The 26566-nt window shown below is 45.2% G+C and overlaps 1 protein-coding gene across 1 annotated transcript in view; it reads right to left on the bottom strand.

Moving 5' to 3' along the window:
• LOC138580226 (centrosome-associated protein CEP250-like) overlaps positions 1–26566 on the bottom strand; it is a 1782457-nt gene that overhangs the window by 1725595 nt on the left and 30296 nt on the right. Inside the window, exon 3 of the mRNA XM_069650593.1 lies at positions 20696–20890. Coding sequence (XP_069506694.1) covers positions 20696–20890 — 195 coding nt within the window. The remainder of the gene's footprint in view (positions 1–20695; positions 20891–26566) is intronic.

Genomic DNA, 26566 nt, shown 5'->3' with positions numbered 1-26566 from the left:
TTTTCCCTATCTAGGTGGCCTTGCAGGGTGACTACCTGCTCAGCACATACCCTGTTGAAGTCCAGTTGTTGCTCCAGCTTTTTCTGGCTTTGCAGTAGGGAGTCCAAACCTTCTTGGTGTTCCTTCTGCAAGGCCCGAAATCTGGTATCCTGTTCTGACTTTTCCTTTTGCAGCACATCCATATCCTCCTTTATTTTAGTGATGTACTGTCTGGTCTCATTTTCTGACTCCTGGCTTCTGTGCAGCCTTTGCTCAGAAGAGTCCAGATCAGATTGGGCCTTCTCTAACGCCATCTGTTGCCTTTTTGCCAGATCATGGCCTTCAGCACATTTATTCTGTATGGCTCCCATATATAAATATAAATATGCCGCTATCCTAACAATCTTGTCGTGTTCATCTTTGGCCTTAGGAGCCATATATAGTTCACTCAGGGCCACATGTAATGGACCCTGATCTCGCCATAAGTCTGACCCTGTTTCAGTGGCCTGTCGCGTGATGGCCTGCAACCAGGCATCCTGGCCCTGCTCAGCCCATTCACCTCTCACAAATAGTTTATGTAAGAAGTGCTCTCTGGCTATTTTCATATCTACCAAGGTCGTCATTCTAGAGATTGGTCTCTGTCCTGACTTACAGAAGTTAGTATTTTATTTTTGCAGAACAGAACTTTTCTTGGAGTGTCCCTTTTGAGGAATGCTTCACAGCGTAATGCAGCGTGGTGATCCGACTGGATGTATGTATCCCGTCAGTTAGCACACTGTATTAAGCTGCACAAGTGGTATTCTAACCCAGAATCCCGGCTACCAGCCCCCAATTTGTAAGAGGATTCAATTCAACACTACAGCTAAGTCAATGCCTAGTCTGGGATACTGAATGGAAACCCTTATTGATATATCTTTATGTCCAGTTCATGCGTTCTGGATGACTACCCTTATATAACACCCCTCTCTTGGAATCCTCCTGACCCCACTGAGCCAAGAAGTAGTTCTGTTTTGCAAGTTAAAGGTTTATTTGATAAATTAAACAATATATATATAGATATCACGCTTTATAATAAATTAATAATTGGATATCACACTTAATCTGGTATGATAAAGATTAACAACAGAGAATCTGGCACTAGCACACTTCTTGATAATCACTAAGGAGTTGACATGAAATGGATAAGATAGCAACAATACTTTTATAGTTTCAAATGGATGCAAGGTGGAATGAAAATGCAGTACAGAAAATACTCAATATGATTTCAACAAAACAATGTAATCACTTTTCTCTGGCAATCCCCTCCTTTTATGCAATGCAAGGAAATGGAAGGAAGGCACACAGTTCTCAGAAATGCAATTAAATGTGATTCAGTTAACCCCAGCAACTTAGACTACAGAAGTTGAAAACACAGGCCCAAATGCTTTTAAATGCGCTGGCAATGAAGAAAAAAATATGCTAAAATGCTTTTAATTCCCTCTAGAGGTTCAGGGTGAGTGGTATCTAGTTAATATTAGTCCAGGCTCACTTTAGCAAGGATCTAGGGTGTAACTAGCAGGTTAAACGAATTTTTGGCAACTGAAAGGCAAGCATCTTCTGTTTTCACACGTGGAGAAATTTGCAAATCGCGGCAAAATTCGCGAATGCGTCTGGTGCGATTACAGAGGAACTACAAGGGCTAGGGTTCTGGGGTCCTAGGAAAGCCTAGGATCTCAGCTTCCAGATGAAAGTTACTGCAAGTCTCTAGCACAAACGGTCACGGAGATATGAGCGATTAAATAAAGGTCGTTTTTCAGATTTGAAATTTTAAAGTTCAAAAAGACAAGTGCAGCTTGCAACTAGAAAATGACAGGTGACAGCTTTGCAAATGACAGGTGACAGTTAGGAGACAGTTCTACTTAGATTAAACTAGATTGAATTATATTATTTTAACTAGGAGATTGGTTCTGCACAGTTTTCTAGGTACTCACACTATATTCTTGAGTGAAATGGGCCTCGCCATGGATCTGGTCAGGTTTTAGACGGGACTCTGGTCTCTGCACTTCACAGTGATCTGGGTCTGCTCTCTCTCTGGATTCTGAAGATTGAGGGATTTAAAGTCTGGATCTTTCTGCACAGCTTTCTCTGGAGATTGATGGAGGTAAAGTATGGATTTTCCCGGCAGAGCTTCCAGCTGCAAATGGATTTGAAGGTCCCTATCTGTCCTGTCTCTCTGCTTTTATGTGTTTTGAAAATGGGTGTGTGTGAGCAGCATCACTAGACCCTACCCCTCTCCACTTACCATTGGTCAAATTTCCATTTCTCACTTGATTGGGGAAGGAACTGTGAGTCAGAGCGATGTCATTTTATGGCTTGCAGAGAGGACACTCCCCTGTCAAATTACACACAATCTATATATGATAACAAAAGACATATTTGCACAGGTAAACATTGGTTTAAAATTACATGCACCCCTCACACATCACAGGAGGTATCCCCTGTTCAAACTCTGCTCTTCCTGGTGGCTTGCATTCAAAAATGGCACATATTTCACTTTTTAACTGGTTTCGCAATTTCGGACATTAACCCAAATTTACACACATGTGCGCAAGGAGTATGGACATTAGTTGATGAAGTGTCAGATTTTTCACATGCACACATTTTGAGTAATATCCTCTTTTCCGCTAAAACCCCCCTGAACATGCCACCGGTTCTAAAAACCTCTTAAAATGTGGGCAGAAAAATCACAAGAATTATGGTGTCATTTATACAATTTTCACATGTCCGCTCTATGAGTTATTCATCTTTTTAGAGTTATGTTCTGGCCCCAAAGGGGTGTGGTTTTCCTCCAGCACAAGGTTGAATTTCTGGTTTTTCCAGTTCTGCCAAGCCAGCTTGTTCTCACAGGCAGTGCCCCTCCCCTGTGCTTCCAGGAGAAATCTCCATTTACGACTCCCGCCATAAAACATTTGCCTGAGTCAAGACAGGGCTTTGTTCAATTTCCTGCAGAGCCCAGGTAATTCAATCAGGGAAGTGTCATATCCCTTTTGGTGTGAGCAGCAAAAGGGCAGCTAGGCCTGGGAACACAGCTGTGACTCAAGTTTCACTCCTGATGGGGGTAGTTGCCAGGCAAATTGGAATCTCTTTAAGCCAGTTTTTAGCTACATGTCATTTCTGTTCCCCAGTTTCTGCATTCAAATAAACTAACAATTTCACATATGCAGCTAGAATGCTGATTCTAAGTTTAAAACTATGACATTTAAACAATTGCAACCTATGTGACACTCAAAAGTAGGTCACTCATTTCTCTTAAACATTGAGATTTTTAATGTCTTTCAGTCCAAATTTACTTAAACTGCTGAAATCCACAGCTCAGCCAGTCTTGTTATAAACCTTCAAGTCACTTCAGAATATGACTTTAGATTGTATCCACCTCTCAGTAAGTCTTTCTTTGGCCTGTCTTGGGTTCATTTATTCAGTTTTCTACAAAAAAGTAAAATCTGGTGGTTTTAAAATGCCGGCTTTTGGATAGTGGTGAGTACTGGTACTGCACCCCTTTTTGGGATTTAAGAAAATGAATTCCCAACAGTTATGGGTTTGCTTTTGGCAATCAGCATTGCCATTCCCAATGGTTTCAGACTACTGTGCGGTTAGTCCAATGGTGGTTTTAGGCAGTGCCCTTCTGTGCCCAGAACATCGGCAAAATGGGTGGCAGCCTATTCTTCATGCATTTCCCTGTGCATTTTCTGGGAAGCTCTGGCCATCATGATGTTTTCCATGTCAGAACTGCACAGTTTTGAGGTAGGGCTCGGATGCATGGGTAAATACATCCCACAGGTTCTTGCCATACATGGAGGAGGGGTTTGCACTCTTCATGCATTGACCATTATTCTATCTCAGCCAACTTGCAGGACAAGTGTGGCAAAATCTCGATCTCCGATCCCGGGCTGGGTGATCATCTTAAAATCAAACTGGTATTAAATGTCACTGTTGAAAGCCTGAGAAATGACCCCCTCCAGTGTTTTCTGGAAGGTGTTCGCCCTGGCATATCCATTCGTTGGAGTACCAACCTCTGAGACAAGATCAAAGACATGATTGCTGCTCAGCTTCAAGGCCACTTTCAATCTGCATTCCTCAGCTGATGCTGAAGCGGAGTGGCATTTGCGTGTCATTAAAGATGCAATAGCGAACTTGCGTAGTACGAATGGGGCTCATACGAATTGCACTCTGGAAATTGGCAGCAAGTTTATTTTTGAAGCTAAACACTCTAAAAATGTCACCTTACGCAAACTCCGGAAGGCCGTCCTCTCCATGGAGGATTTTCTGCAGCAAAAAAAGGTTATCAATAATGCTTATCGCAATAAATGCTTGAACCATAAATGTTATTTGCATCATTTGAATAATCAAAAGATGCATGCAACTTTATGTCGCAATGATAGACGCTCTACATGGGCCATGCTTAGGGCTGATAACAATAGTCTATCCACGGAGCAGGTGTCGACGATATCTGCAGAGACCTGGAAGAACTTTTTCATGTCTAAATTCTCAAATGTGGGGGGTAAGCAGAAGTCCGAGTTGAAAGATTTGAGCACACTAAATGAACCACCTCCATCATGGTCTATTGTTGATATTGAATGTGCGATCCATGCTTTAAATTATTCCAAAACCGCTGGTCGGGACGGCATTCCACCTTGCGTATTAAAGCGCAATCCAGTACTTTGGGCTAGTATCTTAAAAAGTCAATTTGATAACATCCTACTTAGCTCAATTATCCCTCCAACAGGTTATGCTCAATCATCGTCCCTCTGCACAAAAAGGGCCCTAGATCTGACCCTTCCAACTTCCACCTTATCGCTCTCATTGATGCAGCGGCTAAAGTCTTCGCAATTTTGCTTCTTCGTGAATTGCACGCCTTTCTGAAACAGCACAACATCCTTTCAAGGTTCCAAATTGGGTTTCGGGCACAGATGGGGACTGCTTTAAATGCAACCTTAATGGCGCATATTCTTGCAAAAGCGAAAGTTCCTGACTCGGGCCCACTCTACATGGCTTCTATAGATCTTACAGCTGCTTTTGACTGTGTGGTTCGAGCTCTGCTCTGGAAAAAATGGAACTTATGGGAACCCCTCCTCATATTATATTCTTAATTGCAAAGCTACATGGACACACTGCTTATTTTGTTAGGGTCAATCACAAGGGCGCAACGCAACCACTGATGCCATTCCGATCGCGGTTGATGTAAAGCAGGTCTGCAATTTGGCAGCTACGTTATTCAACCTATATCTATGAGGCATCAATGAAATTTGGACAAAGCAAATTAGCTATCCCGCAAGGCTGGGCCACTTAAAAATCCATTGGCTCGCCTTTGCGGACGATATTGTCATCTTTGATCGCACTTCCTTGGGTTTAGAAGCTAAATATTCATTGTTTGCTACCTGTTGCAGTGTCCGCAATCTTCACTGCAATGTGGAAAAATCCCACATTTTTATTTTTAAGAACTCAAAGAGCAATTCTTGCTTGTGGAAATGGTCTATTGATAATATTACCATCGCAAGGGCTTCCACGATTCGCTATCTTGGGTATACAATCGCTGATACAAATTCATTTATGAGTTGGAAGGATGAATTGAACAAAAAAGCAGCATTTCTTGGTACACAAATGCGCATGGTTTACACCAAATTTTGCAAATTCTCCCTAATTCCACTAATCAAATTTTATACTTTAAAAGTCAAATCTATTATTTTGTATGCACTAGATATGTGTCTTGCAGACATTGGCAAATTCCTCGACCAGCTGCAAGGTAGACTATGGAAGGGGGCTTTGCGCCTAGCCAAATCTTTGCCTAATGCTGTACTAAGACAGGAATTGGGTCTTACCTCCCTGTCAGCAGGTTACAACTGGCGACTTTTGGCAAATTTTGCAAAAATGCTATTCCCTCCTAGAAACTCCTTATATGAGGACTTAGGTCAGATGCTAATTGCTCATAATGGTATCCAGTCAGTATGTCGAATGCATTTTTTCGAAATGCAATTATGTCGGAAACGTTTCGTCAAATTTATTTTTCTGGATGTATTCTTTTTTTATTTAAAACGTTTTTTTTGGCTTTTGTAAGTAAATAAGTGTTTAAAAAAAACAACAGGGGTTTGGGGGGGCAACCCCACCATTAAAAAAAAAAAAAGAAACACATTCGGAAAAAACATTCGGCGAAATGGCTAAGTACCAAGACAAAATGGTTTAATTGCTTGCTGAAATCGCCCTTACTCCCTCTGATTTGGAATTTCATTTGGTGCATGTTAAACTCTGTCTGTTTGATTACGATTGGTGTAACAGCCTTAACGCCAATGAGGCCTTCAAACTTTATAAAGAGGCTGCAAAGTTTAGCATGGGAAGATTACTGCATAATCTCTATCTAATGCAATTTCCCTGTCATAAAGCCAGAGATATTTACTTAAGGTTCAAAATTAACCAAATGCAAACGCTCGATAGAATTAAGAGTTGGCTGCCACAAGAGTCATCGTACACTGGGTATGGCTGCAGATTCTGTAATATTGACAGCGAGTCGGAATCTATAAAGCATCTAGTTGTTAATTGTGCATATTTTGAAAAAAGCTGTATTCAAATGATTGGAATTGAAAGGATGGGTATTACAGCACTTCAAAGGGAATGGTTCTGGCTTACTTGTATGTGGGGTACTTGCATAAAAAACAAAATTGTTGCTAACCAGGTTTCTCGCAATCATCAACCTGGAATTGGAAAAATAAGCTTGCAATGTGTCTGATGGATTAATTCACTGTTTGCGATTAGCATGATTTGAAATACCACCATTATCTTCCGAATTGTATTTCCATGTGTCTCTTCGGTAGTAAATTGGTTAAATTATAGGTGCCATTTCTTTCAAAGTTATAATCTGAATATAGTTAGTGTTTTCTTCTTCTAATTTTTTGTGCATCTCCAAAAATGATGGTATTTGCTATGAACTGCTCAATTTGTTGTTTATGTGCACAGTAACGCAATTATGTTACGCAAAGTGAAAATGTTTATTAATTATGTTTGAAAATGAAATATTTTTAAAACCTTTTCTTTTTTAAATAAGGGGAAATGTAACTGAAAATGTTGTAAAAGTTTGTTGATCAAACTAAAAACAACGGTTTGAAACAAACAAAAAAAATAAAAAAATAAAATGGTGTTCTTTTAGTAGGCTTAGGAATCTATTCCCTTGTAGGTTACTTGGCGGATGGGTATTTTGCTGTATTGGGTGCCAGTCCCACCCCCGCTCTGCAACAACATTAAAGTCTCCCCCGCAGACCAGTGCGCCTTCAAACTAAGGTTCAAAAAAGCTGGACTGTCCCTGGTTTGGGGGCGTGAGCAGAGCAGAGTGTGTCAGTGCGGGCTCTTAATTTACCCTTAAGCGCTACATATCTACCTTGGCCATCTTTATATACATGCTCTATCTGGAGTCCTAAGGATTTTTTGTAAAGAATTCCAACCCTGCCCCTTTTATGGGGACCCGAAGCCCATACTGTGTCTCCAAACTCCCTTCCAACAATCCTACGCTCTTTTCCGTGGGTAAACTTTGTCTCTTGAACAAACAAAACATCCGATTTCGACTGCTTGAACTGTCGAGCCAGCATAGTTCTCTTTTGTGGTGAATTGAGGCCTTTCACATTTAGGGATCCGAAGACTATACTGTCAGACCAAGCCATTCGTGCAAGTGAGAATTGCTAGTGGTGCCCTGTCTCCTCTTAACTTACTTGGCAGGCTACTGCCTGCTCTTACGGGGAAATGAGAAACCTGCTGTGAGAGTGCTGCGTGTGTCGATTAGTGTTATGAATCGGTCCTGTTTTTTATCTTGATGAGTGTCCCTTCCCGCCCCCCACCCCCCCTTCCCTTCCCTTCCCTTCCCTTCCGTTCCGTTCCGTTCCGTTCCCCATGAGATGCTACTATGGCACATTCTCATACGTGATAGTTGAGACGCCCTAAAATAAGAAGGGCCACACTAGTGGGTCCTCTCTCCAGGCGATGAATAAGATTATTAACATTCGTACAAAATAGAAACAGTATGCTTAAGGAACAATGCGCAGATTTCGGCAGAGTTTTAGTTGAACTCCCGCTTCTTGGAAACATTAAAACATTGACATAGTGCCCCAGGGATTGAAAATAATCCAACCAGGGCTATGCAAGGTATAGCTGAAATTGAGAGTACAGTGCAAAGTCCTCACAGAGTTTTCAGTCGTTTGTATTTCCATTTTAATTGCGCTCGGCCACGCCTTGAGGGTTTAGGTGCCGGGTCGCGTCTTGGCCCTGTAGGCTCACTTTGAGTGTCAGAGTCCGAGCCTGTAGAAGGGCTCTGAAGGTGCCGGAGTGCCCGCTCTGCCTCTTCAACCGTGGTTATCCTGAATTCCTTGCCGCTGAACTCGAATGACAACGAAAAAGGGGTGGCCCCAGCGGTATCGCACTCCCTTCTCTTGCAGCCATACCGTGAGGGGACGGCATACTCTTCTTTTCGCTAGGGTCATAACTGAGAGGTCTTGGTAGAGTTTTACCTTTGAGCCTTTAAATTCGATTGTGTCTTTTTCTCTGGCTTTTAGTAATATGTCCTGTCTCTGTGCATAGTAGTGGCATTTTATGAGGACTGATCGGGGTCCCCTTGGCGGGCCCCCTGCTCTGTGAACTGTCAAATTCGAGCTTGGGGGGCGGGGGGACTCATTTCGTCATACAGGGACATGATTAGGGCTTTGATCTTACCTTCCAGTCCATCCGGGGACTCTCCCTGTTCTTCTTTCAGGCCACGTGTATGAATGTTGGATTGTCGCTCACGGTTTTCCAAGTCATCCATCTTTGACTCAATGTCCCGTTCCATTTGTTCCAAGTGTAGGAGCCGTGCCTCGTGCTGCATTGCTGCAACATCTTCCAGTCAATCTTCTACTTTGGCCATCTTTGTTTGTAAATCAAATACAGTTTCTGTGAGGCTAGTTTTGATGGACCCAATTTCTCCCAAGAGGAGTCGAATGTATGATTTAGTGGTGCTGTCTAGATCATTACCTGGAACCTCCGAGGAGCTCTGTACTTCGTCTGGTTCCATTATAGTGCCTGCTCGACATAATCTTTGCAGTGTTGCTAGGGTGCGTGGATCCAGCATGCTTCTTGTTTGAATAGATAGTCCTCTATTGCTACAAGGGAGGCGGACACTGTGCGATTAGAGGGTTTGCAACGTGCAGATTCTCCCAAGTCTATTCAGAGCAGGGGGAGGCAAGTGCACCTTATGTTATGTTGATGTGCTTGGTGATTTTAATTTTTCCGCCTCTGCGGGGGTCTGCGCATACAATTGCCGATTTATGAAGTTAGATTGCACTAGCCGGCACTGGGCTATTCCTCCCAGTGAGGCTCGTTGCGGTAACATTTCCCAAGGATATGCGTCTTGACATGCGATGGTAGTGAAGCTACCAAGAGTGCTTACAGCAGTGTTATCGCTTTGGTTGCGGAGAGTTATTCTCAGACTGGCTCTGGTTGCGGTCGTGGAGGGTGCGGGCTGTGAGGCACTGGAATAAATCTGTGTTATGGAGGTGTGGAGGCCCCTGTCCAGAGACTATGTATCTGTGTGGGGGCTACCTTTGTGGAGAGGTAGGGACTGTGCTGATTGTATTTCTCTTTTAGCTCCTCCTTACCCACTCTCTTCTTCCCTCTCTCTTGTTTAACTATAACCTTTAGGTGGGTTTACTGTGGTGTGGTAGCTCAGCGTGTCTTTCCCCACAAATAAATCCGTCTTTGCGTGCTAGTGATTCACTATGGATGCATTAGGCTCTTCCTGGCTAATTGGCTTTGCCCTTCTGTGCCTCCTGTGGCCTGGGGGGGCATCCATTGGATGCGTGTCCCCTCGTATTAAGCCGATAGTGCTGACCGGGCTCCACTCCCTGCGAGCGGGCCGCACGCCTCTTGAGTTGGAGGCTGTAACCTTAAGTGCACGGTGACTGGGGGTGGGGGGAGGAGACTGTGTCCTCTGCTTCTCTTACAATGCGCGAATGACTCGCGCCCCACCTTCTCCTTACCAGCCGCTCATGCGTTGCCACTGTGGGGGTACTTGGATGGGCTAGGATCCGGATCTCTCCATCAGTCCAAAGGGTTCACAGCTCACACAGGGGGATCGCTGTTCCTCCGATCCGAATGTGCCCGCAGTCCACCATTTTGGAGCCGGTGTTTCTGTGCTGGCAGCTATATTAGTAAGTGTCCGTTTACAATGAAAAATGCTGCGATTTCTATCAAGATTATTCCCTGGGGTGCCTGGAGTGTTCGGAAGCAAAAACGCTCGGTTAAGCAATTGAAGTTCTGTTTTCGTTACTGTTCCGCCATGTATTCTGGCCTGGAGAGGGAGATGTAGGCTTAGGCTGCCTTTCAGTCTGCGCCCCCTGGAGGTCTCCCACAACTCTTATTTTACATGGTCAAATGGGTTATATAAATCTCATATCGACTATGTCTTGACTGATCGTACACATTCTTCCAGATGTACATCGATCAAAACACGATTTACTAACCTAAGTGACCATACTATACTTAGCTGGGATCTTGACTGTGATACACGTCATACCAATAGGATATATGATATTAACATCAACTTAAATCAACAGGGAAATCGCCTTCGGTGGTCGGAGAGCGATATCAAAATAATCAACTACCTACTTGACCACTCTTCTTACGATCTCGACTCTGCTACGAAGGCATCAAATTGGGCCGTGGAACTCATGCTACAAATAAAAATGAAGCATAGATATTGTAAGCAACATTTGAGCCTCAATCCTTGTGGTAAAATAAATAAAGCTTTGACCCTATGATTGCTACTCAGAAATTAATCTATCGCAAGAAACTCGTCCTCATAAAAAGAGACCCTAATATGAGACAAATGACTAATCTTAAAAAATGATCTACTGCCTATAGAAACTGGATCACGATGCACAAAAGTCAGGAGGGTGTCCTGGGGTATTGTGGCAGCTTATGCCTCCCGTCACCCCACTAACCCACAAACTCTTTAACAACCTGCAGGAGGTAATGCTGGGGAAACACGCAGCCAATTGGGTACTGGGCGGAGACTTCAATTAAGTGATGGATGTGCATAAGGATAGAACACACGTCAGCAATAGGAACCCCAAAACACAAACCAAGCTCCATTCCTTCAAATCCGCTCTCGGGTGGGTGGCTCTGTTGCATGGCGCTCTCCACCACACGGACACAGGATATTCCTTCTTTTCCAACGCCCACAGCTCCATGTCTCGGATAGACTATTTCTTCGTCCCACAAGATATATCACACTTACTGAAAACTGCCACCTATCTAGCCAGGGGCATCTCAGACCACTACCCTCTTCTACTCACCATTAAACAGACTCTAACCAAGCCCCTGTCCTCCTGGAGACTCAACACATACTATCTAGGAGTCCCTGAGGTCTGTGAGGGCCTTGTGCAGAAGACAACCAAATACTTCTCCCTGAATGAAGGCTCCATAGCCTGCCCCATAACACTCTGGGAGGGGATACAAGGCAGTGCTCCGGGGGAAGGCCCTTTCTCTGGTCACAACACACCGCCGACAACAAGTTCTAGAGATCACTTATGAGGCGGAGGCCACAGCAAGGGCGGAGGAAGATTTTCTCACCTCCGGGACACCAGAATCTAAAGAGCCGATGATTACGGCCCAAGAAATATTTAAGAACCTGGCGCTAGACAATGCCAGGACCGCTCACTCACTGGACCATGCGCAGTCAGATCTATGCCACCGGGGACCAAGCCGGCAAGACCCTGGCCTGGCTGGAGAGGAAGGAAAACAGCCGAGGGCATGTTAGGGCCATCCAAGGGTCTGAGGGAGATCTGTTGCAAGAGGACACAGACATAGCAGAAGCCTTCGCTGCCTTCTATGAAGGTCTTTATGCCTCCAGAGATGCCATGCCGGTGGGCGGGGGGCATGGACTCCATTGAGCTCCCCAGGCTTTCTGGGGCCCAGACTGAAAAGCTGGAGGCGGATGTCACCGAAGAGGAGGTGGCTGCAGCTCTATATCCTGCTCCAATCATGGAAAACCATGGTCCCAGTGGAAACCTGGAGGCGAATGGGCGACTCTGTGGTGGGACATATGCACAGCATGCTAATGTGCTCCCAGAAAGATGGAATGCTCTTAAGCAGGCTGGCATAGTTGTAATCCCCAAGCCTGGGAAGGCCCAGGACCTCTGTGCCTCGTACAGGCCTATCCCGCTCATCAACGAGGAGACCAAAATCCTAGCCCGGGTCCTGTCCAACAGAATGCTGGGAGTCCTTTGTTCCTTAGTCCACCCGGACCAATGTGGGTTTGTACCGCAAAAGGCAACCAGGATGAACCTGCGGAGGGTCCACTTTGCAATTAGCCAAGCCTCAATGGTCAAGGAGCCACTTGCCCTACTCGCAGTGGACTTCGAAAAAGCTTTCGACTCCATCGGGTGGACTGCCCTATGGGATATCGTGGCAGAATGGGGTTTGGGCCCAACTTCATGTTGTGGGTTAAGATACTAAACACCGCCCCTGAAGTGGTAGTGCGGGTGAACGGGACCTCCTCTAGACCCTTCCCACTGAGCAGGGGAAACCAGGCAGGGATGCCCCTTCTCCCACCTCTCATTCATACTGGCCATAGAACCCCTATGGGGGGAGCTTGGGAGGGGATTGGGGGGGGGGGGGGGGTTGGAGGGGTGGGATGACCGGGTCTCACTATACACGGACGATCTGCTCATCTACATGAGTAACCCTAGAATCTCGTGCCCGAAATCACCGGAATCCTTACTGAATACCAGGAGTTCTGTGGGCTTAAAGTCAATAAGCACAAGACCATTTTCTTTCCACTTCAAGGTGGAGACGACGCGATCCCGCAGCACTGTCCCTACCCAGTCTCCATCCAGAGTTTTGTCTACCTTGGCATTAGAGTTGCCCCCAAACCGGACGACTTCCTCCCGCTTAACCTCCACCCAGTGGTGAGCAGATTTGAGGTGGCTGTTACTCACCTCTTCAAAATGCTCTCCCTCCCGAGGTTCCTTTACGTCCACCCCCATCCACGTTCCCCACACAACCTTTTTGACCATACTCTACCCTCTGGAAATTCCTATTGGGGAGGGGGTGGAAGCTACCCCGTATTGACCGGACCACTTTACAGCAGTAAGTTTGGGAGGGGGGTATGGGCATACCCTGTCTAAGCATATTATTGACAGCACAGCTGCGGGTCTTGAATGACTGGCTACATGCAGACCCGGTGCTCCCACATATTGGGAACGAGACCAGATACATGGGCGAGAGATCGCCCCTCTGGGTATTGTACAGACCGGACACTGTAGTTGCTGACCTACCAGGGATGAGGCACTCCAACACATCGGGTGGTCGAGGTGGCCGACCTTGGGTCAACCTATATGGGATAATCGGTATATACCTGTTGTCCTGACAATGGCCCATTTTCCTGGCTGGGAGGAGAGGGGGATACAAACCTTAAAAGCAGTTTGCGGCAATACAAGAGGAGTTTGGTCTCCCTCCCGGCGACATATACAGATACAGATACATACAACTGACACATGCCCTACATGCCCAATTACCCGTGCTCTCAGATGTCCCAAAAAGAGCTCCCACCTTGAGGTGAAAGTCCTTCACACTAGGATTCTGGTAAAACTCACGTGAACACTGTACCAAGTGATCACTGCATTCGGGGCCTGGGACTTAACCCCCCTGCGGGACAAGTGGGAGAGGTTGGTGGGCCCCCTGGATTCGGAGTGGATTCAGAGTGGGTGGAGGCACTAATGTTCCCACGCGAAATAGGCAAAGACGCTAAACGTAGGCTTATCCAATACAAAATACTTCACCAGGCCTATCATTCCCGGGCCGCGATGGCTAAATGGGGGCTGGCAGAGGACGTTGAATGTTTAAAATGCAGAAGGGTTGCGGGCACCATTTACCATATGCTATGGAGTGCGAGGTCATACAGCAATTCTGGCTTAAGTGTATTTACAAAATCAACGTGGTCCTGAACACTCCGGGTCAGCTGGAACCTAAGGCCACTTTGTTGGGGATCTGAGGCGATGGGGACCATAAACGTGCTGAAAAAATATTCCTAGCTGTCGCAATGGGTCCAACCAAAAGACTTGTGGCCACCATGTGGGTGGCGTCTGAAGGTCCAGTCCCGAGTAGATGGACCAATGAGATGGACAGGTGTGCGTCCATGGAAAAGCACATATAGACTGCCAGGGGCTGCCACCAAAAATTCTTCAAAGTATGGGGTAAATGGACAGGCACAGCATAATCGGAGCAACCACGGGTAGGAGACTGTTTTAGCTGCTTCCGTCGCCCTGGACACCACCTCGGTGCTCCCTGCTTCTTCCTGTCATGGACTGACAACACCCACAAGATCTGTAAAGTAATGTAATGTACTTCACCTGCCTCTGCTTGTTCGATTGCACTTAAGTAATTTAATGTCTGCTCCTTGTTTGGCTCTGACCTACTGAATAATATTTTGCTGCTTCTGTGTTGGTGTGACAGGTATGCCCGTCCTTTGTTGTTATGATCAATAAAAAATAATGTATTTAAAAAGAAAAAGATGCACAAAAAGATCTGTTTCGACTCCTAATTGGAAACTACTACTTGGTTCGCTACCATCAAATAATACACAAACATTCTGGTCTATATGTAATGCCTTCAAGAGGAGCTTCTCCCCCGTGGAGATTAACCCTATTTCAGATGATACGTGGTGTGCATACATTGTGGATTTATATTGTGAATCTAATATTACTGTGGATGATATTAATCCAATTCTGCCCAATTGCAAGGCCCCAAATTTCGACTTTGAGGTGGAGAATCTTACTCGTATCATTTCCTGCCAGAAAGCTTCCCGCTTAAGACATTGTTTACCCATATATTGAAAACAGGCTGTATCCCTTTGAGTTGGTGCTGCTCAGTCTTAGTACCTATCTTCAAAAGCGAAGATGGGTTAGATTCTAATAATTATCGCCTCTTGCCAATTAATGGCTGTAGCCAAAAGATTTTCACCACTGTTCTGTTAAAAGAACTTTCATCATAGGCGAATAGTAAAAGAAATGCTCAGTCCTTTTCAGGCTGGCTTTCATAAGGCCTATAATACTATCACCAATATCTCAGCCTACAATATTTCGTTGCTGAAACTAGTGGTAAATCTTATACCACCCTTTATTGTTGTTACACTGATTTCAGCAAGGCATTCGACTTGGGTCTCCCGTCCTACACTTGGAAAAACTGGGCGATTGGGGCATTGATAGTGCATTACTCTATTTTATACAACTTTATAGTAATACATCTATCTCAGTTCACCTAAACACTGCTCGTATGCATACAAAATATTGTGCCACAATAGAGGACTGAAACAGGTATGTACGCTGGCTCCCATTCTCTATAATTTGTATACAGCTGATCTCAAAGATGTTTTTACTTAAATTTGTAACTTCCCTCCAAAGATGAATGGCATCGCTGTCCCTTGCCTTGCATGCGCTGATATTATATTGTTTGACCAAACTCCCATTGGGCTCCAGTGTTCTATGAATGCCCTGGTAGACCATGCGGACAGAAAATCGATGATAATTAATATAAATAAAACTAAAACAATGAGTTTGGGAAACAAGGGAAGTGCAAAGGGATCGAGGGTCTGGAAACTGAAAGATCAGTCATTGGAAAATGTAAGTGAATTTATCTATTCGGGTTTTCCAATTAAAATAAGACCATTTTTATCCTATTATTAGGATTTTATTATAAACAAGATGTGGAATAAATGGCTTGCTGCTAGGTACTACATAATCCACTATGGTGGCTACAATGTACAAGGCCTGTTGGAAATATATCGTATGACAATAATTCCTGGAATATTATATGCTATTGTGGTGTTGCCTGTTAAACAGGTGAAATGGTTAAAACACCTATAAACTAAGATTCTCGGTTCAGTTATAAATATCCCTCAAGCTGTTCCTGTGGAGGCCCTTAGACAGGAACACAGCCAGATGTCTCTACTATCTCTGTGGCATATTCAGAAAGTAAATCTTTATGCTAAACTCATGCAGACAAACCAATCATCTAATCCTCTGCTGAAACTGGTGGGCTCGAAGCTTGATAAAGGAGAAACAAATGGGTTTGTTACTAACCTAAAACATTCTTCATTGACCCATATTGAGTCTCTGGGCCTCGACAAAGATATCTGTATTAATGTGCCAAATTATGAAAATATCATTAAGAAGAGTGCTAAATTGAGGGATATGGAAATCAAAATAGATGCATTACATTCCAAAAAAAGATATGTTTTTCCATCAGTCTTAAAATGAGCGTACCCCATGTTCTATTGCTCTTAAACGTTTTCTGTTACATTTAGGCCTTAACATCTTACCTACGAGGGAACACACTACCAAAAGGTAAACAATTGAAGAAAGAAAGGATGTTTGTCGCCTTTGCCATGTTAATATTGAAACATGTCATATTAACAGACTGTATAACACTGCGAAAACAGTGTGAACGAGTGTGATACAAATAAAATATCATATCATATATGTGAAAAGCTATTCCAAGTTTGTAACATGTATTGAGGATATTGGCAGAAACCAATTCTGGTCGACCCTCGGTGGGGCCGAGTGTGTTGTCATTTCTTCATTGGCTTATGCAATACGGAAGGAAGCTCAAAAATATTTTTAACACCTGGTTATGTCAATTATTATAGTTGATAGGATACCTTTGTCCTAATGTCTTTCTAAACTAATATCATGGTTAATTACATGGTCAATCGATTTTAACTTTCTCTTATAATAAATGATGTTTTCTTTTATAAATTAGCACCTTTGTTATATATCTACAATATATTTTATGCTTTGTTTTTAAAGGAAAAGTCTTTTTCTTCTATGCTATGTTATCTGTATGTGCTAAAAGTCTGTAATCTAACTATTGCACAGGAAAAACAATGCAAAAAAAACATAATAGAAGAACTTCTGTAAATAGGTTATATGACTGGGAAAGAGTGGGTGGAATTAAACTTCCCCTGAGGAGGAATTCCTAGCGACCAGAAATAACTACTTCTGTGGAGTTACTCCTTTCAAAACCAATGAATCTGCAATAGTAAACAGAGTACCACATAGAGCTTCAATTAATTCTGGTAGTAGGCGAACAGCAGTGAGAGCTGACTTGATCCCGACTGGGAAGTTAGGAAAGGCAAATTCTGTAAAGATCACACGTGTTCATGGTGATGAGATAATATATCAGACCCCAGTAACCATCCGGGTTCAGGATTAACTCTGCTGTTATTCCAGGTCTACCAGAAGAAACTATAATTGGTACTGATTTTCCAAAATTGGACAGCCTATTGAAAAATGTTAACTCTTCGCTTTCTTACTCCCCATTTGATCCTTCGGAAGAAGAGGAATTTATAACAGAAAATCCAATCTGGAAGTGGGAGACCATATTTGAGGAAGAAACTCCCTTCCCGGAGGAACAATCAAGTTAAGGAAAGAAACCCTTGGGCGGGAAGCCGGAGCTTTAGGGGAAGGGTATGTGATGAATCTGATGAGGTCATCAAGCCTTTTCCAGAGGTAGACTGTCCTCGTGTGGCCAGGGGACCACAGCCGCTACCTGATCCCAACCCTGGGGGTGGCTATGCGAGGGAGTATCACATGAGGTGAGGCAACCCTTAGGGGTAGGGGGAGGCATCATCAGATGAGGCATGGTATCCCCCTTTCCATTTTAGGGATACCCGCCATTCCTCATGCCTTGATGGCATATTGTGATAATCCCCTCCAACAATACGCAAAGCCTGCTGAAAGGATCTTTAAATATTCTGTAGAAAACCACATGACAAGGAACGAGATGAGAAAGAGGGCTACCCAAATGAAGATTACTAGGCTGAACCAGAAGGAGCAGTCTAGTGCTTCGGGGAAGCCAATTGGCTCTGAGAACTTCAGTCCTTGAAGTGGGAGTTCAAAGATGGAAAAGCTAAGAGCAACGGGGAGATCAGACCAGCTAGCCACTGTCGTGGAAGCCAAGCTGTCAGGTGGAGAGGAGAGCAAGGAGACGCGGGAGAATCGTGGAGAAGACTTCCTAGCTCGGGCTGGGAATCCAGGAAGTGGCGAGCGAGGCAGAGAAGCAGCACGAAGAAGGGGGCCTGCAGCATCTGAAACTGAGACACATTCCTGCAGGCAGGAAAGATGCTGAACCTGGGATGTAAGGTAAAGGAGGAGCTTTGCTCCGGCAAGGGAAGCCGGAGCGACGAGCAGACCGCCACCAGCCACAGAGACGCTCCCCTGAAGCGGTGAGAGAGCGGAAGCAGAGAATGACCTGAGCGGGGTCGGAGAAGCCAAGGGAGCCGTCCTAAATCCAGTGAGCCCACAGTCGAAGGTCGGGGTCCCGGGAGAGAGCTGGAGAAAGCAGTTCCTAACTGTAACAGGAGGCAAATTTCCTATGGCTTCCATCACAAACAGATTTTCATAGTCCCAGTATCTGGGGAGATACAAATACACCAATGATGACAGGAACTTGTGGATAAAGCATATGCCCTCAGATCTTTAAAGTAAAGGAACTATGAGAGAACCTGGCAGGAGAGTATACCAGGTGTTGTCTGAGTCTGGGACCCACACCCAAATTGTGTAAAGGAGAGAACATGGTAGAGGGAGTACACCAGATGTTTTCTAGTTTGGGACATGCACCCAAGCTTTGGTATCGTGAAAAGAGAATCCCAAGGAAGACTCATACCCTTAGGAATTTGAATTATATTGAATGTGGAAATTACCTGGGGAAAGGAGTCATTTCCCCTGGAGTGGATTGCAACACCAATTGGAGTGGGTTATTCTCTTGGGCTACTGTGAACATTATCAATTTGGAACCTTTGCTGGATGTATACCTTTTTTGTTGAACTTGAACATGTGTGCACTTTCGAAGCCAAAAACAATACCCTTAACACCTTAGAGTTACTTTTAGAATGAGAGAGCAAGGATAGGATTTCGGACACAGGACATTTCGACACAGGAAGACCCATAGTTTTGGGTAAGGTAGGGAAATACCTCCTATATTAGGGACAGTGAGGTGTTTTCCAACCCTTTTTTCTTTAATAGAAGTCTATACCAATCACTAAGAGTCCTCTGTTTCCACGTCTCATTTCTGGTTCCTCACAATCCCCAAATAATCTAAGATCTAGTACCCATACACACCTGCTACAAAATCGTTACTGCCTTGCTCACCTTAAAAAAATACTTCGGTCCCCGATAGCCATTCCAACTATGAACCTGTGTCCCTTCTCCTACATCATTCCATAATTGTAGACTGTAGAACTAGTGTGTTTAATCAAGCAACTAGATGCCTGAATGAAAAGGGGCAAAATCTTCAATCAGGGTTCAGAACCAGGCACTCAAATAAAATAACAGTAACCCATATCTCAGACTTTCTCACAACCGGCCCCTAAAACGCAAAACCATATCCTCGGTCCTCTATCTTCCTACCAATTCTGAGCCAGGAAAAGACAACAAATGGGAGACTAGGATTGGGAGACAGACTAGCTGGGCAAAGGGAAGGAGGGGGGAGGCAGATGCATGAAGAGTGGGAAGAAGTGAAAGGTTTAAGTCAATTTTGTATTTATTTGAAATGGAAGGAGTGTTGATTGTATCGCCAACACCTTATATCAGGGTAAACACAGAGTACAGAGCAGTCCTGTAAATTACTGCTTAACATGTGAGTTTATTAGAGGAATTATTCAAAGTTATTTAGAAGGAAGCCCCCTGCCCCCCCACCCAGGAGTACGCAGTCTACAGTTTAGTAAACATGGTCTTAAAAAAATAAGAGTATCACATAGATGGTAACCGTTATGGAAAAATTAATAATCTGAGACAATTGGAGAATTTACAAGCAATTCCTAACTAAGCTGTGCGCTAACAAAAACATAATAAATCCCTTAAATATTGGAATTTCAAACAAAATAACCCTTAAGTGAACACTGACGTCTGGGAAAATAAGAGCATTTTCCCCTGTTAAAATACGATACGTTTAAAGGTTACCATTAAGTCAGGATGCAAAACGTGAAACATTTTCACAACTAGTCAGGGGCTAAAGCAGTGGTCTTCAAACTGTGGGTTTTCACCCCCCCCCCCCTACGGAGCCCACAAGGATGTTCAGTGGATAGATCTCAAGGTTCTTTAAAAGGAATTATGGGGCTCATTTTAATAGAAAATATAAATATTTAATAGAAAATATAAACAGTTGTAGCTTGGGGAGGGGTGGCAGGTTGAAAATATTTTTTAAATCCAGGCGCGATGGTCCATCAGTGTAAAAGAATTGGAATATCACTGGTCACTGGTCTAAATGTACTCTCCACCATTTGTAAATGTAGGTCAAGCAGCAAAAGGAACACAGAGTCCCGCGCCCACATTTCATTCATGTGCATAGTGCAAATACACTTCCTAGAGAATTGGAGAAATGAAAAGGAAATGCTGGGGAGCAAACAAACACAAAAAGATGGACGAAAGCGCATTCTCACTTCTGCTAGCATGGGCCTCCTTCAATCCCTACACATCAAGTAGTACTCTAAAAGCAGATTATGTGCTTCCACCTCTTGAGGCACAATTTATTTCAGCAACACTCACTTTCCCGGCCAGGTCACTGTAACAGCAGTCCAAAGGCGTTCTCTAGACTGACACCCACTTTTGCCCCGCCATTGGACAGTAAGTATTCCAGAATGGACCAGAGATTCTGCTAGTTAGAACAGTACCTTTGCTTGGAGCTTTTCCAGCACCACAGCCTGCCGCTGTTGGGCTTCTCGTGATGCCTGAAGCTGCTGCCAGTGTGATAGCTGGGTCTCTGCCAAGTGACGCTGCATGGCCTGCAACTGGTACCTCTCAGATTCAACTCCCATCCTATGAAAGGATGCTGGAGGCAGTTCAGCCCTAGCATCACCAGCATCCATCTATGAGAGAACAAAATGAATGCAAGGGTTACAGGTGAGACCTTGCACATAAATAATTACACTGGCACTATAATTGATCTTAAAACAAGGCAGTAACATCCAACCCAGAGAGCAACCTCCCAGAGAGCAACCTCCTGAACAGATGGGAGCTTATTTTCTAAAAAGGAGTGATTTGGCGGCGGGAAGCAGTTACGTTTGCACAGCAATGTAAATGGCTCCCAACCATCACATTTTTGTCATTTGTACTGCGGGGTCTAAATGGGCAAGAGGCAGCGTACATGTCTCCTTTTGCCCTTCACATCTGCACTCCGTAGTGCAAAGAGTAAATGCTGCAGCAGTGTTTACTTTTCATTGTGAGCGCCACTTGTCATGGTCATGTGTCGGAGAAGGTTTAAATTTCAATTGTGAACACTGACTAGCATGTAGCCATGGTAAGCAGTGTTCACAAGTACAATTAAACCCTGCCCAGCATGCAAACATGTCGAAGAGTGTTCAATTGTAACACTATGCTCGCACGGACATGCCCGTGGTTGGTAGTGGTGCACAGTATAAATCAACCTAACATGTACAATGGATCCTTATGGGGTCCGCCTGCTTTACGCACCTGCTAAGCCTCTCCCATTTCTTCCATGTATCATGCAACGGCCCTGGTGGGCTTCAGGCCAAGGTCGTAGGCTGTCCTTAAAGTCTGTGGTGGGGTACTGCTGGAACGAACCGCTGTTGATTGTGGTTGCGTATGTCCTGCAGGACCACTCTCTCCTTACAGGGCTCCTCTTGCTATTGCTGTGGGAGGCCGGGTTCTCTGCGACCTGGAGGGTTGTTCTTTATGGGCATCTCAATCTCAAATAAAGTGGCGCAGTGGTGGGGCACTACTCTCGCATATGGTTCTACTAGGCATGGTGTGCTTAATCCCGATAACCGTACACAAGCAGACCAAATTCCCATAGGATTGTGAAATGGATTGCATTTGTTACAATTCCACTAGGCAAGTTCAAACAATTCTATTGCCGATTCAAACCTACTGGTGCACGTGCATACGTGTTCCACCCCGAAGGAATTTGTCAAGGCAATGGTATAAACAAACCCAATAATGCTTTTACAAGTTACGTTAACAGTCAATACACATTTCAAAAACAACCTGATCGAATACTGCAGTTGCATCCAAAATCTCATAATATTCAAGTTCCAAATATGCAGAAAATTGGGCAGGGAGAAGGGAAGAAACAGAAATTAGAGGGTAAAGATTAAACAGAATATCAGTATGTAATACATCATTACATCATAACATGTTGTACGAATAAAGTTGAACTGAGAGAGTCGCTTTAGGGAAGTAGATTTTTCTGATCTAATGCAAGTTTCACAGATCCATTTGTTTGCTTATTTTTGCAGATAAAAGTGAATAAATATCCATCAAAATTCTATCGATGTGTGAGATTTTTATGGAATATTATGTGAAATGCATTTACCCGATTCTCTGATCTCTAATCTCTCTCATTTTCTTCAGTAGGTGGCTGTGTATGTGTGCATATCGAAAAATGAAGTTGCTAATAAATTTTCACTTGTGTGACGGATTTGGACGATATTTTGCAGACAATTTTGTATGTCCCCACGAAGGTGAAGAATTATGCTTCAGCTTCTTTAATTCCACTCTTCAGCAGTTTCAAAACTTCTCTTTAACTTTTAAGTGAAAAAACACTTTTTCTTTTGGAAAAACTACAAGTCCTTTCCTTTGTGTAGTTCTGCTAGTCACTTCCTGTACTACTGTCTCTTGTATGTCACTTCCGGACAAGATCCTTTCTTCTTCTTTTGAAGCTCTGAACTGCAACAACTGAACAAGTGACCCTTAAGGCAACCGGAACATAATCGGCATGAAATAACTGCCTCTGCTCATGCCAACGCTGCGACCTCCACTGAGTGCCATTTGCACATAAACAACCTTGTCCTGCCTCCCACTGGAGGTTAACTATACATTATTGGCCTAACTTGCTTGCGCGTCCTGATACCAAGCATAGCCTCTTCCTCTGCAAGCTCTCACTGGTCTACCTCGAGTTGGGAAGTCCTGTTGGCGGCTCTCCCAGTAATGGTCTCGGAGGATGTGATATATATGCTCTGATATATAGCAACCAGCTGAACAACCTCTGAAATGACGGGGGGCATGGCTAAGAGGCCATGGAGTAGGACGTGTCTCCTCCATGGCTCCTGCCGATACGAAAAGATCCTGAAAAAAATCAGAGCTAAAAATGTGTGTCGGTGCTCACGGACATAAGTACAAATACATAAAGGTGCCGGGGGCATGCTGTAGCAGATTGGTAGCTGAACGAGTGGAACGTCCAGGAAACGATCGAACTGCAAATTTGTATCCAGTTTGTCACAAAGTTACAAAATGGCCGGCGTGAACAAAGGACCGACTTGCTGGTGAAAGTAACTCGAAGGTTGTGAAGCGAGCGAGCATTTCAGCTGGTGCTCTTGAAGTGGAACTGCAGTCGGAGACCATCAGTGGTTTGAATTAATACCGGGGGTACAGACAGATTTTGCAGACAGAACAGAGGACAACGCCTGGGGACCCCATAAGCCCTCGCGAGGACCAGAGTGTTGCACGACTGTCTGAGCAGCAAATTACAACTGGGACTAGCGCATGCAATGCGGGGCCCGCTTATCGGTGTTCCGGGGTTCATTTTCGTAAGATAGTGCGAAGGCTGCCACTCTGCCATCATCACCCACCTTGGGAGACAAGATCTTTTGAACTGCTGGCTGTGGACACTTAGGGAGTCCGAATTATGGAATTGGGCGATGTCTGACCTCAAGGCTGAAAGTGTGTGGGTCTGCCCACTGGTTTGATGTTGCAGCACTGCTGTGGAGCGGAGGCTACAGAGCAAGGCCGGTGTACTGCAAGGTACATTGCAGCTACACATGACACAACTAGCTACAAACAAAGTAAACAGTGGGGATACTACTGCTGGAATGCCCCGTAGGGCACGCGCTACATTGGATCCTCAGGCCTGATGAACAGTGGAGGTGCCGGAGTGCAAAAAGGGCAGCCAGTCGACATCAGAGCGGACGCTGCCCCCGAAAGCAGGCAAATCGACTGCTGTGCCTTCCTGCTGGGTTGTGCGGTGGGATTGGAAGTGCAAGGTTTGGTTACTGCTATTGTGAGAGCGCTACCACGTGGAGGTGCAAGAGGGCATGTGAGTAGATGGCCTGGCTGTAGGCAGGGACGGCAGCTTGAGGACACGGCCTCATTCATCCTAGGCTGGGCATACAGCCGCTGAGGCAGTGTCTCCCCACACAAGGGATACACTGCAAATGCTGGAGGCCTGAGAGTCAATGAATGAGTGGTACAGTGGCGGCATGGAGCAGATTGTGACACAGAGCGCAGGACCATCACTATCCTGGTGAAGTGGGCACACGGGAAGCAGGGGGTGCTGGCACAGAGGCTTTAAAGACCATGGCGAAGCCTAGACAGTAAGCTGGGATGTGACTCTTCACGGGGTGGAGGTGAAGGGACATTACAGAATTTCCATCCAAAGTGAAGTTAAAAGATAGACACCCAATGCGAGCCAGGGTTGGGCAGAGAGGCGCCTATGTGGAGCTTGATGAGAAGGCGCACAGTGACAAACAGCAAGGAGGGGGGGGTAATACCATCTGTGCCCACCTAGGAGGTTGGTCCAGTGAGCTTCCTGCCCCAGGTGAAATGCAGTGAAGTTAGTGTGGGCTGGCAGAACGCACCTGAGAACGGCAGCTACATGTCACAGAGTCGAGGGGGGCGCGCCGCACTTTCTGGTCGCTGGGACGGGGAGGCAGGTGCACCTGGATCGCAGTGACTGTGAGGCTGGCCAGTGGGCTTCAGATTGGGAGACGAGGATACGGACAGCGGGTGTGCCCTGCGCAGCCCCCGCGACAGAACCTGAGGAGTTGGGCTAGACAAGCTGCAATCTGATACAGACCTTGCACAGAGCAAGCTGGAACTAACTGATGGCGGGGAAAAGCATTAAGACTAAAGGCAATCAGACCACCATGGCAGCCTTCGCGAAAGGTCCATGGGCGCAGAGGGTGGCACTGACCAGTGGGGCGGGCAAAAACAAACTGAGTCGAAGGGAAGATGCAGATCCCGCAAATCAGTTGATCCTCAACGCCATCGCTGCCTCGCAGACAACGATAGAAGCTAAGATCGACGAAGTGAGGATTGATGTTGGCCTGTTGCGGCAGGATGTCCGGGAACTAGCTGAGCGCACATCCAAGCTGAAGAAACAGGTGGAAGACAACACCACGGATAAGAAACAGATTTCAAAGGAAGTCGACATACGGAGGCAAAAGATGAAACTGCTGGAGGATAGGGTAGAGGATGCGGAAGGTAGGGTGAGGCAGAACAATATAAGGATCGTTGGCATCCCGAAGGGAATGGAAGGAGGCGACCCTACCAACTATATTGAGAACCTACTGCTACAAGAGCTGGGGGCTGGGAACTTGACACAGGGGTTCACCATGGTACGCGCTCACCGCTCCCTTGTGCGAAAGCCGCCACCAAGGGCGGCACGGGGCCCATTATAGCTAAGGTCCTGAACTATAAGGATAGAGAAAAGATCTTTACATTCTCCAGGTGCACAAGATTGGATGGAGAATGCCAAGATCCTGATGAGTGAAAGCAGGAACGAAGAGGAGAGAATGACAGGGGGAAGCTAAGAGACGCCTGGAATTGATTGAACATAGTAAAGCTGGCGGACTTGCCAGGTCGTACTAATGTGAGACAACCTATCTAAGCAGGTGACAATAGCTCTGATGCCAGGGCGGTCAGCTAAGGACAGGAGGAATGACTTGTAAAAGATGAGACCACTTACCACCCCATATCCTTTTGTTTGTTTGTTTATAGGGTGCGCTATAGTACCAACCTGCTGGCCGCTAGGAGCCCCGGTTTACCGGGGGTTCTGAGAAGCGGGGAGTGTCTGAATGCAGTGCATTGCTGGACAGTTACAGTTGGGGGGAGTGTTATATGTTGGGGACGGGTGGGGGGGACACAGGAGGATAGAGAGGGTAGAAGGGGAGCCTGATATTAGAGAAACTGCTACACACTGTCTGCGAGAGAACGGGGAGCAGTCCAAAGACTGTATGAGAGAAGGAGGGTATGACACAGGATGGATGAAGGGATAAGAATTATGATATGGAATGTCCGAGATCTGAATAGCTACGTTAAGCGGTTGTGGGTATTCGCTTACCCAAGACGACAAAAGGTTGGAGTAGCTCTTTTGCAGGTACACATTTAAACGCACAAAAACTCAAGAAACTTGCGAGCTAATGGGGGAGGGGGGGTGAGATGGTGGGCTCTATGTATTAGACTTCTGCAAGAGGGGTTTTAATATGGGTTAACCCTACTATCCAATTCAAGAGATTGGCTACCAAAACAGATGGTGGGGGTGGTCATATTACATGGCATGCTAGAAAAAACGTGAGGCATGCATAGTTAACACTTACACCCCCAATCATGACGCCACTGTATTTTTTTAGGTCATTGTATGCGCGTTTAGGCCCCTACAGAGTTGGAACCGTTGTATGGGGTGGTGACATTAATTGTAACTTGAATTGCCACTATTGATCGGTCCGACACCAAGTATAAAAGGCCGGTTCCGCCGGCCAAGGTCCTGCGTACCATTATGGAACACTTTCAGTTGGAAGATGTATGGA

The sequence above is a fragment of the Ambystoma mexicanum genome, chromosome 3p (assembly GCF_040938575.1).
Source record: "Ambystoma mexicanum isolate Mex_15411 chromosome 3p, UKY_AmexF1_1, whole genome shotgun sequence".
In the NCBI taxonomy this organism is placed as follows: Eukaryota; Metazoa; Chordata; class Amphibia; order Caudata; family Ambystomatidae; genus Ambystoma; species Ambystoma mexicanum.
The sequence above is the reverse complement of the archived record's forward strand: the minus strand, read 5'-3'. Positions and strand labels throughout refer to the sequence as shown.